At 39.4% G+C, this 16927-nt stretch overlaps 2 protein-coding genes across 2 annotated transcripts in view; both read right to left on the reverse strand.

Annotated features, from left to right (window-relative positions):
• Nucleotides 1-1641: 1641 nt before the first annotated feature.
• Nucleotides 1642-13438, reverse strand: baiap2l2b (BAR/IMD domain containing adaptor protein 2 like 2b). The gene is made up of 14 exons (XM_042484418.1): nt 13385-13438; nt 13044-13119; nt 12233-12319; nt 10092-10153; nt 9412-9483; nt 8528-8617; nt 7501-7632; nt 7171-7275; nt 6057-6159; nt 5439-5646; nt 4585-4650; nt 3508-3850; nt 3331-3374; nt 1642-1717 (listed from the first exon to the last, which is right to left on the reverse strand). Exons 1-14 carry the CDS (start codon nt 13436-13438, stop codon nt 1642-1644), a joined length of 1518 nt encoding a protein of 505 aa, XP_042340352.1.
• Nucleotides 13439-15556: 2118 nt separating this feature from the next.
• LOC121942613 (extracellular serine/threonine protein kinase FAM20C-like) overlaps nt 15557-16927 on the reverse strand; it is a 38789-nt gene continuing 37418 nt past the window's right edge. The window contains exons 9-11 of the mRNA XM_042485866.1: nt 16220-16301; nt 16070-16129; nt 15557-15897 (exon numbers count right to left, since the gene is read on the reverse strand). Coding sequence (XP_042341800.1) covers nt 15627-15897; nt 16070-16129; nt 16220-16301 — 413 coding nt within the window. The 3' untranslated portion in view covers nt 15557-15626. The remainder of the gene's footprint in view (nt 15898-16069; nt 16130-16219; nt 16302-16927) is intronic.

Consider the following 16927-nt stretch of genomic DNA (forward strand, 5'->3'; position numbering starts at 1 on the left):
AGACAGAAAAGTTCTGAGTAAGAAATGATAATAAAAAAAACTTGAGTAATAACTGTCTCTTTACTTATTGTTACTCACAGAGGACACAAAACTTTAAACTCACAAAACAGTGCAAAACATGTCAATCACAGGACAGCAAAGGCGATTATACATTTACAATCTCTAGGTGAGAAGCTGTGGCCTAAGTTTAACCTTAAATAAAAACTATTGCCACCATGTGAGTGATCCACTATGTATCGTACTGTAGTTAAGATCAAATATAAAAATGGCCCAGGTCAGGTTTGAAAGGATTTCAGATCTGTCATATCAAATCTGTATGCAGGGTTGTGCATGTTCACACTTCACAAGAGTTCAGTTCACACAGATTAAAATGAACCAGTACACACTTGTAGTTCACAATTAAAATTTTGAATTACAGCCCCAAATAATTAACTAATCTCCATCCACGTTTTTTTTTTTTTTAATAAAATAAAATCTTGTCATCATTATTCGCTTGCATGTTGGTGTTGTTTGTCTACATGTCGGGGGCTGTAAATCCTTGTATGACAATAAAATTAGTGCTGTAAACTGTCACTAGAGTGAGTGCTACTCACATTCAGAAGTTTGAAAATAGGCAGTTCTATTATTATAGTGATATATAATATTAATGCCTGCTTATTAACTGGCCCCTAGCCTCCTGTCATTATGCAGAAGTGTCCTCCCAGCTAAGTAAGCTGTGTATCTCTGGCTAGCATCTAAGAGCAGGAGCATGTTTCCATGTAAGGGTATGTCTAAATACAAGGTCAACCTGTCACACTGAAATCTGTCACCCTATCACTTGTACACTGTAAGTACTGTTCGAAACGCCATTAGCACACGCCATGCCGGTTGTGTGTCAGCATGCTGGGTGCCGTAAATCCTCTGGTGCTGTAGAACAAGGGTTGTCAACTGTCGAGAGAGTTAATGATGCTCAAGTTTATAAGTTGCAAACTCAGTTCAACATTCACCAAAAACATGAGCATGCTCAATGAATGGATCTCTTTTAACGTGCTCATGCACAACACTGATCACATGCACAAAAAAGATTCTGATTTAGGATACATTTGCTTAGAAAATGAGCATAGCATGATGACAACTTCAGCAAAAAAAAAAAGTAGTTCAAGAAATAAAGAAATTTGAGTAGCTGTCTGCAGACTAAACATGTTGCTAGAGCCAGCAGACAGGTAGCTTAGCATAAGGACTTGAAACAAAGGGAATAAGATAGCCTGGTTCTGTCCAAGAGTAACAAAAACACAAACTGAAATATTTTAACTTTTAGCTAGAGAGTAAGCATATTCCCATCTACTATAACAGACAAACAGAGCTATCTATATAAAAACGTAAATACTGTACATAGACTTGATAAAGCAACTACTTCAAAAGTTGTGATATTTAACCACTGAGAAGTACTTCAGTATCTCTTTTGTGTTTGGTGCATGAAAACCTCAACTTATCAAACACTGTACAGAAAAGTCACCAAACCTTCCTCTGCCTCTCTGGCTCAGGGCTGTCACATTTCAGAGCTGTCATTACATTCTCCTGAAACAAAAATTGTATATCCTGCCTCCACAACCTGATCAGGCAGCCTTGGTTACAAACCCCGCCTGCACGAGTGCTGACGGATCAGAGGATCTGAGGGGCGGATCTGTCATTGGTCGTCGTGGGGCGAAGCTTTACAGTGGCAAATGGGTTTGTGCCTCTGAAACAAGAGGATGACGAACGATGTTATACAACACCTCACACGCTCAACTGCTTTCCGCCAACCCAAATAAACCACGTACACACATATGCACACACTCCAGGCTGGGAAACTAACACCAGACCTCATCCAGAAGATGGAAAATTTTGACTGTGGATAGAGAGCATGCTGGTGAGCATGCTTCAGAGGTAATGTGTATAAGCAAGATGCATCTACAAAAGACATGCATTTTAATCACTTTCCATTTGTGTTAGTTATCCAATATCTAAGGTCTGTGCAAGGGGAAATTCAATTTTTTTCACTCTGTTATTTTACAGATTACACAGAAACAAGCCCGAAATACAGATCCATGCACGCAGGACCTCTACACTTAATTATTGGAGAGATATCAGAGCGAGGGGGCTGCCCATGGACAGGCGCCCCAAGCAGTTTGGGTGTGCAGTGCTTTTCTCAAGGGCATGTCATCACTGTAAAGGAGCATGAGCTAGCACCTCTCTCACAGACTGAGCTACTGCTACCCATTTTTATCATATTCTATCGTTTTTATACAGGCTCGCCATCAGGGGGGGTGAAAGGGTACAGATGAGCCCAAGGCCAAGGGGAAGCCAATGAAAAGTTCAATGGTTGAGCCTTATGTACAACAATTTACTTGCTGACTTTAATCACTGACAACACATTTTAAATGTATTAACACAGTGAATACATGTATGAAAGCAGAAGAGAGTTAAAGGCCAAACCTCTGGCCAGAACAAATGTGAAGGAGCACCCGATATGACAGGCGGAGCTGAAGGTGAAGAGTTTGTCCTGTAACAGGCCCTGTTAAAATCCTACAGTTAAAACACAGGTATTGTATTAAACAAGATGATCTAGGGCATCCATCGATACCAGCCATTACAAGCTTTTTTGTCAGGACAGGGGCTTAATAACGCTCCAAAATTTACAAAAGATTGTGGCCAAAAAAAATGTGTGCATTGCCATTTTTAAAGATGGTGCAAGTAAATATTCCTGCATACTGCAGTCCCTAAACAGTCTTCAGTTGCATAAACTGAGTATGTCTGGAAAACTGTGGGTTGACAGCCATGTACTCTTTACGCTATTTTAGTTCTGTACCGAATTTGAGCAATATTTGATTAATGTATCCATCAAGATTGAATGAACATGTTGGCTATGTTACTTATAAATTAAGAAATCCCACTAAATTAGTTAGTTAGTGTGAAAGAGGGGCCCACTTTTCTGCCCATATTATTTCCTAATGGCTGGCCTGTTTTTATACCGAAAAATGTTTCACATTTTCTTTTCACAACAGTTTTCTTATTGAGAAGGAAAATCCTCTTAAACTGCACCCAAACCCAGACACCTGCTACCAGCACAGATCTAATACTCAGTATTGTCAGTAATAGTCCTTGTACATGATCATGCATATTTGTTTGTCATCAAGTAACTGTGTTGAATTGAAATAAAGTCAGATACATAATATCCCAGATAAAATACTGACTAGCAAATAGGGAAAGGTAATCCTGAATAAAATGTTTAAAAAGTTACTGGAATTCATCAGACACTGTATGGAGAGAAAGCACACTTCTTTCCATTAATGAATAAAAACTCAAAATTACCTGGGAAACAGTGGGTTTTCAGGTTGCCCATGTGGGGATAACGCCTAAGAAAAGAGAGGATTGCACAAAACAAGTAAAGCAGGGTAAGTGTACCATGATTACTTCTTATGGAACAAAGGAAAAAACATCTTGCCATCCTTTGGGAGTAAATTACTTTCAGAACTAAACTTCTGGTACCTGGACATCAGATGTGGATTCACTCCTCTCGGGGAGGGGAGAGATTGGTCGAAAATCTACAGAGCCTCGTCGAAGATTCTGACTCGGGGGAGGAGGAGGCGGTGGGGGAGGAGGTGGAGGTGGTTGTTCGGTGTAGCTCTTCGTCTGACTTGGCTTTGTCTCAAGGGCTGACTCCAGCTTCCTCTCAGGCAGAGGAGAGATCGGCCGGAAGTCTACTGAGGCTCTGCGGTTGGGTGTGGCTGGCGGCGGGACGTCTCCATAGTTCTTGCTCTCTGATTGGTCAGTCAAGGTGTCAGTGGGGTCCAGCAGGTTGTTCATACTGTGGCTTCTTAGTGAGCCACCACTGAAGGGTCAAAAGTGAACAAATAGGAACTTTTTGTCATTTATAGCAGGACAGTCACCTGGAATATTTTAATTGAAGATAAATAAAAACTTCTCTCCCATTTCTGAGCTGACTATGTTCCCCAAGCCTAAACTGTATAATTTATCTTACAACGCAGCCAACCATGTATGCATCTTAGATATTAGTAAAGTGAGTCTCTGCTGTGATCCCTGAAATACAACAATATTTTCTACTTGTTCAGACTAAGGCAAAAGTTTAGAAAATGACAACAAACTGTTTTTCACAACCTGTTTTTGTACTTTGAATGTAAAGGAGGTGCCAGAGAGTAGCACTGGGTTATGTAATCAATATCGATATTGCAGAGATATTTATTTCTGATAACTATTATTGTTTGTTTATTAACTGGCCCCTGGACTCCTGTCATTTTGCAAAAAGTGTCCCCGAGCCAAGCAAATTGAGTATCCCTGGTTCAGGATCCTAGGGTCCTACAAATGTTAGGCATTGGGTTTCGTGCTTGAGGACACTTTAGCGGGTCATATGCTGGTCAGTGTCTGGGAGCAGGAGCATTTTTCCAGGTGAGCGTCTCTCTTAATCCAAGGTCAACAAGATTACACTGAAATCTGTCACACTATCACTTATAATATACATTGTAAGAAGCCGACATGTTGGCGACTATACATATTCATCTAAAATCCTCTGCTGGACTTGCAGTGCAGTGTGACGGTAATTCTTACCTTGTTGCTAAAGTGTTGGAGAAATCCTCAACAGGAGCCACATAAGCAGCAGGAAACCAGCCCTGACTGGAGGAGATAAGACAGATACACATGAGGAAACAGCCAACTCCATAAACCCTCTTGTCTTTGTTCCAGCAGTATATACTGTAATACATTTTATCAGACAATACATACTGCATATTTTTCAGACTTGAAATGAATGTTCAAGTGTCTATGAATGCCTGTTTCAGCTCTTATGCAACTTTTCTGCCCTTGATTATCAAACTCTTTTGCATTACAGTATTCTTCTGTGCTCTTGCAAAATGGAAACTTACAAAAAACGCATTTAGATTTCATCACATAATGTAAAGATGTTCAAAATAAATAGCTTCACTGACTTATTGCGTAGAATGACGTTTGCTGATCTGTGTTGCTTTGTTGAGTTGCTGATAAATAACCATGACTCAACTCTTCCCCTGAAAGCTGCTGAGATTTCTCTTTTCAAAACATTTTTATGTTCCAAGGCGAACAGCCCACTGTCCATACTTGTGACTAATCAGCAATGCGAGACATTTTCCTCTCATAATAAAAGAACAAATGGCAGAATGGTTTACATTTCTTTTCAGTTTTCTTTTGTATCTTGAATAATTAGTTAGCTTTTCCATCTGTGTTGAAACAATTTTATTTAAGAGTGAGAGGGCTCAGAAACAACAATGGTGCCAGGGACTTTATCTAATGCAATTCCTACTGGTTGCTCAAAGTTATAAATTGTCACATATAGTTTTATTCCCATGTAAAAGCATTTAAAAAACACTAATTTATGGCTCTTGTTCCGGAATTCATACACGTGTACATCCTGTCTCTCAGCTACCCACCGCAGGCTGCTGTCAGTGCGTCCATACAGCCAACCGTTGCGTGGTTCTTGGACGAGTACAGTGATGGTCTCTCCCCTGTTGAAAGGCAGCAGCTTTGGGTTGGATGAGGAGGGATGAGATACCAGCGCTCTCATGGCTCTCCCTCCACCCAAACCCAGAGATTCCCCCACTGAGCTGGAGCGAGAGCGGCTGGGGAGGGGAGACGGCGCTGGAGGGTGGAGAACAAGTGGAGGACGAGTGGAGAGTGTAAAAGAAGAACAGGATAGAGGGAGAGAGAGTTAGACAAAAAAACAAAACTTTCCTGCCTCATGCTTAAAAAGTGCCATTAAAACTGAATTTAAAGAAGCTGTGAGGAAATGGGAAAAAAGACCATTTTGGGTGTTCATAAACTACTGCATCTTCCTTGGCAAAAAAAGACAGCTAATTTACTCAGACATTAATCCAAGAACTCTTATGTAATTTACACAATGCCAATGTGCAGAGCGGTATGTTTCAGTACATAGTCTAATGTTGCAAAAGCAAGTACTGCTGATCTTGTGTGGCTTCAAAGGTGGTCACAATGTCATCATATTAATTTTCAACAATGACAATTTACACAGGGTGCAGTCTTCCTCCCACCTCTAGAGGGCACTCTGCCCAGAGCCTGCTGCTCCCTCCTGGCCCAGGACATGTCTTCATCTCTGGCTACTGTCTGCAGCAAGGAGCTCACTGAACCTCGCAACTGTCCAGAAGCAACACAGGTAAAAAATAAGAAAAATAAAATAAATTTATATTTTAAATAGCAATCTAGCACATTAAAGGGATAGTTTGGCTTTTTTGAAGTAAGTTTGTATTGGGATACATATCTACAGTCAGTGTATTACTTATAGTGGATGTCAATCTACATGTCACCAGTTTGGAAAAGCAGGCTGGAGTAATAACTGACTGAAGCTAAGCAATCTACTGCTGTGGAGGGGACAACAATGAAAAATGTATTTTAGCCACCTAAAAAAGCCCCACCTAAAATAATCAGTTTTAGAGAAAGCTGTATTGACAGTATTTTCACTGCTGTGCCTTGCAGCTGATAAAAACATAAAGACGCTAGTTTTAGTTTGACAATCTGGGCACAGCCACATGGACGCATTTTTATCACACTCTTTGCAAATATTCGGGATCCATTCTATGTAACTCAATACTCCCCACACACAGAGATTAAAAACTGAACCTTATTATCTCAGGAAAGAAAGAATTTACGGCTGAGCTGCTGTATTAGACTGCAAAAGATTTTGGAGGTGAACCTTATAAAGTGGCCAATAATTGTGCAGTAAAATCTTTCAATGCGGTGAACAAATTAAGACCCCTGAACCACTGGACGAAAGTGTTAGAGCAGATTAAAAAACAGGGAAGGCCTCTTACTAAAATATAATAAAGTAATAAACTGATAAAACGAGAGTTCATTATAAAGGGTCGTGCCTAATGATATCCTGTATCAAATGAAGTTTTTTTTCCTCCCTTTAGTTAATAATTAGAAAGGCCTTGGCCATTATATGATCATTTTATGGAAGGTTTGACACAAAACAGGGTGTAAAGTTTCCATAAATCATGCTACTGGGGCTATATACAGATACTGGTGCCGCATCCCACTCCAGTACAGCTTATTTTCAGGATGTCTTGTGCTTTGAATACTAATAAACTGAGTGTAATGCTCACATTGATTAAAAATAATTGACTAAATCACGTAACGCCTTGGTACCTGTGCATCTTGATCCAAATGGGTGGGAGTTCGAGGCCTGGACCCTCTCGTCTCGTTCACTTTCTCCTTCCATCCGTCTGCCTTCTGCTGGAGAGATGCACCGGTCTGAAAACAGATGAGAGAGGTGAGCACCTCATTAAGTCCCAGGCAGCAACAAAATGAACAGAAACGCTTCAGTTAATGAGCCAACGGACATTGAGACGTGAATTTCATATAATCAAGCAATTAACATGCTATCACACGGGTGGAATAAAACTGCTGTGCGGCCCATGTGTTTGTGTTTGTGTGTGTGTGTGTGTGTGTGTGTGTGTGTGTGTGTGTGTGTTGAACCTTGTTTATCAGGAAGAGAAGTGACTGAGTGAGGCCACAGTGTTTCTCTGCCAAGAAGCGATACCTCCTCTCCTCCTCTTTCTGGATCTCCTGCTGGCTCTGTCTCAGGTACAGCATGTACTCACTGTTCTCCTAAAAACACACACAGGGAAGCATGCACACAAACACATATAAGAAACAACATCATTGTGCAGAAGTATTGCTTAGGGACTGTGTGGGTGCTGATGGGCCCATCAGGGATAAAAAAGGCGGGGGGGTTAATTAGTAAATATGTATGATTTATGAGTTTCTTGCTCTTTTCATTTGTTTAGTCAATTAAATGGATTAGATTTGATGTTTATAAGTCTATTTCAAAACCACTAGACCTGAAAGACAAAATGTCACAAGGTAATTTCAATTCAGTTCAACATAAGCAGGCTACTTTAATGAGCGTTCTCTTCCTCTACAGTCCATTTATCGAAATATCTACACCCATGTCTTATGAATGAGTCTCATGTTCCAAAACACATCCAATAGAAAATTGTTTAACAATGCAGTGGTTATTATGACAGTATTAGCCTTACGAATATTCTCTTTTAACATTAAAGGCAAGTTAGTTGGCACTCTGGCTGAGAAGCTTAATTTACTGTGTATTGTCATCATTAAAATGGCAACTTAAAGTTAAATTAGTAGCATTTGGAATAACAAGTATGCCAGCTAACATGAAACTCCATGAAAATAACTTTAACATTACATTCCAATCGTGATGCAAGAAGTCGCTCAATCAAATATCTCAACTTTATCAGGCTGATGAGTTGACATATGGTCATAGAAGCCAGCTAAGTTTATCATAATGCTACTGAAAGAGATTCTTACTCAAAGGCGTGTCAGCAGGCTCCCAACACTGGGATCCATAACACCAAAAAATGAGTTTCTACCTGTGGTGCAGTATACCTCAGTGAGTGTGTAAACCTGAATAGTGTTACGTGTGTGTGTGTGTGTGTGTGTGTGTGTGTGTGTGTGTGTGTGTGTGTGTGTGTGTAACTACCAGAGAGTCTCTGTAGGTTCCTCGTCTGAGCTGTTTCTCCAAAGCCTCTGCCTGGTTCCTCACCTCCAGCTCATACACTCTGCGACTGCCCTGAAAAGCAGGAAACAGACTGATTGATGAAGTTCTGATCTGATGATAAAAGATTTCCTGAGACTAACTGACTCTCCACTGATGCCGGTCTTGACTAGCTTCCCCCTTGCAGAAGAATTCAGACTCAGGTAGATATTCTTAGAAAGTTTTAATTCTACAGATTTGTTTGATTTTGGTCTTTGGTGGTACTATATCAAAACCAGCATCTAGTATTGTGACTGCAAATGAGGACTTAAAGCTGATTTGATGTTTATGTAGATGGAAATGCAATACGTGTGCTTAAAATGACCAGATACAGCAATTATTTTTGTAAAGTCTTCCACAGCAAAACGGTCAAAGATTTACTGCAACTGATCTGCTAAAAACAAAAAATTATTGACCAATTTCACTGGATTTCTCATCATATTGAAGGATATGTTAAGATTAATTTTGTCAACTACCATTAATTCAGGCAATATGAACTTCAGAGTATACAATACACACCTGAAGTTTTCATACTTTAAGCCACAAAGTAAGAATTAGCCACAGATCTAAAACAAATTCCTTCCACTTATCATTTATTCTCAAAAATATAATGATGAATTTCTTATCGGCTCTGAGTTTTCTCTTTTTATTGTGTCAATAAAAAAGATAATTTATGCATTTAAAGTATGAATACAAAAATGATTGCAATAGTTTTTATGCAAACCTTTCACTGAGTACGAATCCTAGTCTGGAAAGTTCCCCCACATTCTCCTAAACTCAACCAAGTTCTCAGAAAAGTAGATCTAAAAACATGATTTCTCTATACTCACCTCAATGTACTCCTCATCCAACTTAACATTCTTCTCCATAGCTTGCAGCACCTCTATCTGGAACCATCGGAACTGAAACAGGAAGAACAACAACGTCCCGGCGATGCAGCCAAGTCATTATGGAAACTTCCCTGTTGTTCAAACAGTAGATTGTTTTGTGTGTCTAAATCTATATGCAAATGTGCTCCATCCTCAGGCCAGCTTTTTAATCAGAGCCCATGTTTTGCTTATTCACATCACTGAAAGCCACTACAATCACACACAAGGGTTCGAGAGGCGCTGTGAATTTTAAACAAGCAGTGAAATGCAAGCAGGAGCTCATCTCCTAAAAGCTTTCTGTGGAGCTCAGCTTTGGTCTACCAGTCTGTAATGAGTCAGCATTCACCAAAATTTCTTAATTAACAAAAGCCTCAAATATTACAAGTTGATGATAAAGGTCAACAACTTTTTGAGCAGGATGTCCTATCACTTGGTAAGTTCTTTACTGTGGTTATCATCAACTACAATATGATCTGATCACCAAAAAGAATTATTACAAACCAGTGAAAACATTTTAGATATTTACATTTTCAGTAAAACTTTCAAAGACACTTCAAAGATTTAGTCAGCATTTCCAAGACCACTGGGATCCTGTGTTTTGGTTTGAATAACATGAGTATTGACTGAATACATGTACTCACCACACCCTCCATCTCTGCGGTGAGTCTCCTCTGTGTTTCCGATATCTGTATCAGGACATCCCCTGTTTAAAACAAGGAGAAAGAGAAATCAGAGACTGACCAACACAATATTATACTGTTGTATTGTTTGACATAATAAATTATATATATGTTACATGTACTTGCAACAAAATGTTCTGTAGGTGCAAGTACCATACATTTTTATCAATGGATTTTCAAAACTTTTCCATAATATTTGACCACATTTCCATGACTTTATTCAAGTAGATTAAAACAGGTAGGCCAATAGAGCAATACAGCCAGGGTTTGCCAAACATTCATACTTTTGTGGCCACCTCTATACGATTAAGACTTCAGCCGCCAAAAAGTGATTTTCTATTTTTGGAGCTGGACCGTTTATTAGGAACACTGTTGAATTATATATACCCATAATCATTGCACCACACTCTCTGAGGGCAGAGCGTACTCTGGGCACAGATGGAGCAGCAGAACTTCAGGCGCATTGAAAGTGAAATTTAATTGTTAATTGGGCCAGATCTAAAATATTGGATTTATCTGCAGCAGCTGCTCCTCTCATCCATCGCTCTCAACTTATTATCCTACGACTCACAAACTGTTGCTGTGGAAAAAAAGAGCTCTGCCAGTGCTGCATTCATGGACATGCAAAAACCTCTCAATTTAGAAAGGAGACACAAAATGATTTAAAGGGACAAACACTCATTTAAAATTGTCGGGTACCGCCACACATACACTGATATGAAAACTTCTAGTGCCTTCTTACTTTACTCGGTCATTAAAGAACAAGCTGTATATGACCATACATGTATGACAACCATACAGTACTTTGCAAAATGACTAGGTTGCACCTCTTTTTGGGGGATGGAAAATAAGAGATCCTATGGATGTCAGCACTGTTTTTACATGTGATGTGATTATAATTTTGACAAGACAGTATGCATTTATATATTGGTAAATGTTTGTTTTGTGGACACTGTGATGATTGTTTTTGCAACCTTGCTTGAACCTTAGCGTAGGTGATCTTAAAAAATTAAGGTTGATTGTCATCATGTCTCTTCAGTTGTTTCAACAGTAATTCAATGCAGCACTAAATTTTAAATTAATAAGACAAGGAACATATTTTGCATATCATTAGACATATTTTTGTATTTTTTAAACATATATCAAACTATTATACTATTTCAAGGCCTGAAAAACAGTTTTTCTAATTGCGTAACTTTTCTAGGAATTTAATGACCGCAGAAACCCTGATGTACAACAACATAGAAGAATCAGAAAAAATCTTCCACTTCGAGAGTATAAAAGATCCTGTTACATTTTGACTCATCATTGACCCAATGCTGTCACTCATTTAGTGTTAAATTATCAAAAGGAAGGCACAATACTTGAGCGGGAATATAAGTCATTTGATATATGACTTTAACACAATTCAGCACTGCTCAAATCATCACGCTAAGATGGTGGAAAGTTAGCCAAGCCCTTTTTATTATGGGTGCCTCTGGTGTTGTCTATTGTCGTGGATTGTGGTCGAGCTAATGAATTGAGTGCAGCTGAAAGACTGTCCCCATCCATAATTTAGAGTCTGTCACTCAATAGGTCCCATAGTCACGCTGTGGCTCCCTGACCTTCTCAGTTAGCCGACCCAGCAGAGCCACGTGTGTCGAGCTGTGCTAGTACTGATCCATGAGTCCACCCACTCTCCATGGGGATGCGTTAGCAATATGCTAATTACCACTAACAATGCTACAGTATCACACGTCCCTGAGGGCAGAGTGAAAGTGAAGCTTGTGGAAAATATGCACTCATGTGTGCACTCAGGACGGCATACATACATGCAGAAATACACATACACGAACACACACAGAATCAAGAGGATGAGACAGAGCAGTGTAAGGATGCAATTTTAAGGTTACCGAGTGTGTGTGTGTTATTTTACAATCTGGGATGCGTCGCTATGATTAGGCTTGACATTAACTTGATAGAGCACTTCCCCATCTCTAGAGGACAATTATGTTTCTGTAATGAATGCAATAAATTAAGGGTGAAACCTGTTATGGGGAGATATGAATGATAAATCATGCATGCAAACACACACACACACACACACAGAAGCACACACTTACCAAGAGAGCGAGATGAAAGCGTGTGAAGGGCCTGGTCGCCCATCTTAGCCACAGCGCTGAAGTAGGCTTCACTACAAACAGCTAGAGCTGTAGGGTACACACACACAAAAATGTACAATAAACTACACACTTTTTTAAAATGTAACATTCAAAATTTTTAGATTCTGGAGTAACATCTCGGCCAGTTTAATTGCTCTTACTTCAGTCCATAAATTCTGCCTTTATTCATTATAACTCACAGTGCTGCTGATATGTGATATGTGATTTTGGTCCAGGAATAGCCCCATGCCAGAGGGGATAGTTTTACCATGCTGCCTTGTTGCCCTGTGACTGACAGCCTGTTCCTTTTTTTTATCAGGCAGAGAGGTACATTAATGATACATGCTACCCACCCAATTACCAATGCAACACACAGGCTAAAGATTGGAGAAAAAATAGACAGGAAAAATTGGTGAGGTCAGACAAGCAAATACAACAGGATGCACACAAAAAGTCAGAACTTTTTTCCTTTTTTTTCTAACTTACATTTTGAGGAAAGCAACTCTAAATTCTGCTTCAAGTTGTTATCATATAACTTAATTTTACATATTTAATTAGTATACCTATAAACTATGTTTTAGCTCACTGTTCATTGGATCATTTTACTGTATGGCTCCAAAAAGCCAACGCCCCATACAAGCCCAATGGCTTTTAGCTTTTCAAAAAAGTTGTTTGTTTATAAACACAGTGATCTTTTATCTGTGTCGGATTTATCACTATGAATTTATTTTACTAAGTCTCTAAGACACTGCTGGATCACAAACCCACTCACCTTGAAAAGCTTTTACATAGCTGTTTCCTAAAGCAACAAGCTTCTGGAGGCCTGGATTGAAGTGCTCCATCAGGTTCTACACACACACACACACACACACACACACACACACACACACACACACACACACACACGCACAGAAAGATATACAAACCAACACACCAAAAAAACACTGGTTATTCTGGTTATCACTTAACACACCGTCATTTTAAATCTGATACTCACCTATGTCACTCCAGCCAGGCAATGTTTAAATAAACATCATAGTTCTTCCTCGAAAATATAATCAACATCATGAACAGAAACCAAAGTTAGAGAACAAGGACACGGCATAAACTTACCAAATAGACAGATAAAGTTGATCTGTGCAGCTGGTCACTGGTGGCTGCAGACATAGTGACCAATTTCAAAGATAATGCGTACTTCAAATAAAGAAAGGCCTCAAAAAATGAACGTCAGAGAGAGAACAAACTTCTGTGCAGAGTCTGTATTCCCATTCAAACCTCTAAAGTTTCTTCAGGCTTTTTTTTTGGTCCTTGGTGTATTGGCGTCTTAAGGCAGTGAAAGTCACCTTCACTGCGCTCTCACTGATAGAACAATAGTGCTTTTTTCCCTCTCTCTCTTTTTCTGTCATCCGTTAACGAGCTCTTTTACCCCCTCGTCAGCAGCAGTTTTAGTGGAAAGAACGAGCAAGCGAGCGAGAGGAGGAGAAAAGGGAGTAGGTGCCATCGATATGACCGGGCCAGGTGAATTATTGATTGAAGCCCTGAAAGGAAAGGAGAAGGAGGACAGCCAGCTGCCCAATTAACTGTGACGTAGACTCACACCTGAGGGAGGTCCTCAACTCTGGTGAAACAAACTACGGCCTTAAAAAAAGATACATATTAAGTACTCTTAAACAGTTAGATACAAAGACTCCAGAACTGCTTCAAACGCTACAATAACATATCTCAAAGTCAACCACACATACCTTCACATCTGCTTTATAACACTCACATATCAAATATCTATGAGACACAGTGTTTACTGTACATATCACACACCGAGTACATGAAAATAATATGAGAATCACCTTGTCTGTCCATAAACAAACCAACATATTGAATCCAATCACGATGAGGAGAGGCAAGTTGAAGATGTCAAACAATAGAAATATGCATTAAAGAATCAGAAGGTGCAATTCAAAATTTAGAGGGATCTTCTGATGTTTTGTATTTTATACTGTAGTTGAATCACACTATGTCCACTCCACTGGAAGCTTTTGTAATTCCTTCTGCAGGAGGCATCCAAACACTGACTCGAGAGAGCATTTCACATTGTTATGTTGAGGTGAAGGCCAGTGTAGTTGTTCCAGTCACTTGTCTGACATTGTGACTAACACCAATGTAAAGCTTCTGTCAGGCTATGATCTAGAGCCAATGTGGAGTAACAAAAACAATGGCGACCACTATACACAAGGTAGACGCTGCTATTGCTGCTCAATACTTAAAATGATCCAGGTGGATATGGGTCACTAGTGATTGGTTAGGGCCATCGAATCCCCATCCCGCACGGAGCTAAAACTTAAGTCAGACTGAAGATCAAAATGGAGGATAACAAGTTGACAATTTTGTCTGATATCAGGTGTTGGGGCTGGTCGCAATCTGCAACCTCACCGCTAGATGCCACTTAATCCTCCACACTGGTCAAAGGAAACATGTAAGGACAAGACCCAGTTGTGCTGTATACTCCACATGATACTGCTGTTTGTATTGGGGGAAAAAAATCCACCAAAGAGCACGACTGGCTAAAATGAGGATTTTACTCAAAAATCTCCTTTGAGACAGATCAGTCTGGGTCAAGACAGTCAGTGTACTATGTTAATATCAAGGAAACTATTGTGACATGATGCAAAATAAGACAAAACTAAAAAAAAAACTGTTTCTCACCAGTCAAAGTAAACTGCATCTCTCAAAAATTTAGTCACAAAACACACAGTATTTAATGTGTAACATTATACACATTTATATGCACCAACTTTTCAAGTAAATAACAAAAGAAACGTCACCTTTTTTGGTATATTTATATTGAATTTTCAGTACTTAATAATGGTCATAAGATTTTCTGGGCAAGACAAGTGTCATTGAAAAGTGACAATCCTTTCCATTATTGCTTCTTATCATGCATAGCCTATTTGAATGTAAATCTTAATAACTTTCAAAACATGATTTTTTGCAATGTGGATTTATTGTAAATGGTTGTGACTTCTCAATTACATATATATATATATATATATATAAATATATATATATATATATATATATATATATATATAGTGGCTCAAAGTAATCAGTGTTGTAGAATCCAAAATTTCTCAGAGCTCTATATAGCTCTGGAGTTTATAAAATAAAATAAACAATAATAGTCCTTCCGCATGTATTGTCCTGTTTATAAAACTTGTTTTACTGTGATTATCTCACGGCACCATGTAAGTCCTTGTGACTTTAACTACATAACCATAACTGCTGACAACGTTTTGCACGTACCAGTGTGATATGCAATCATATACATTGATATTGTAACATATAAGAGGTGCAGACTGTCCTACCCCGCAGGTGTGACCATGTCTTTAAAGTTGGAAATGTCGTCATAAATGACATCATCACCACTGTCCTCACTCGGTGTCTTTTGGCAACGACTTACAGTCTCCAGCACAGTTTTCAAGCGGCGATCCAGAGCAGCGAGGTGGGGCTCTGACAGCAATGGAGCCACACTGTGAAGAGGATCTTGGGAGAGCGAGGTCCTCATGACATCACTGAGACGATACTGTGGCAGGGACAGCAGACGCAGCCGTAGCCAGGTGGAGCGGCGGATTCTAGAGAAAGAGCAAAATGACAGAGAGAGGTGTTGGAGTGAAAGAAGGACAGGACAGGATAATAATGCAAGTAAGAAATCATGCAGAGAAGAACCTTATTTCATGAAATTAAAATCTCTTTTACCTCAATTGAAAGTCAATAACTACTGAGTTATCATATTCTTGTTTTTACCTGCAACACTGCTCCAGAGGGACGAGGATGGAAGGCTCATCTTTGGAGTGACGTCCAAATCTGCAATGATCCAGTCAAGCCACATCACAATCACAACCCCAGCAAGCCACCAAAAAAATATACACACACTAATACACCAGGGATACTCACGCCCTCCCGTTGTCAAGGTGTACTAGGAAAGTATTGTTGCCAAACTTCTCAAAAGTTTCATAATGGTGCCTGTCCATGTTACCTAGAGGAGGGGAAACAGGAATTTAGTTCCTACTGTGCTGTCAACAAAGCTTGCACCTCCTTTGTAAAGCTTTGTGCTGTAAATATCCTAAAACACAGTACATTCTGTCCATCAAACACAAGTACGCCACAGATATTCCATTGACAATAATTTTGCTGAGACCTGCTGAACCATAAAACTACGCATGGAAGCAATAAAGAGTGATATTTGATATTTGATAAGTGCTTACCAGCTGTAGAAATACACACATTTTAAAGAGTTAAAGCTGAATACAGCAGATATTCAAACATGATAAGTGTTCAAAACAGTTTCTGGGGTTGAGGTAAAGCGGTTGCCTACTAATTGGAAGGTCGTTGGTCCAATTCCCGGTCACTGAAGTTTAAATGCTAAGCGCTCTTGGGCAAGATACTGAACTCTAAAGATACTGGACTCCAGGTGAGCGGTTGGCTCCTTGTATAGTAGCCTTGGCCGTAAGTGTTTGAATGTGTGTGAATGGGTGAATGATGTCTGGGTAGTTAAGCATTTTAAGTGGCTGCTAAGAGTAAATATATAATAAATGAATACATAGATTTGCGTTTTTGCATAAGTATTTTTACAGCTTCAAATAAATGGCAGTTTAAAAAAAT

The sequence above is a fragment of the Plectropomus leopardus genome, chromosome 4 (assembly GCF_008729295.1).
Source record: "Plectropomus leopardus isolate mb chromosome 4, YSFRI_Pleo_2.0, whole genome shotgun sequence".
Classification (NCBI taxonomy): Eukaryota; Metazoa; Chordata; class Actinopteri; order Perciformes; family Serranidae; genus Plectropomus; species Plectropomus leopardus.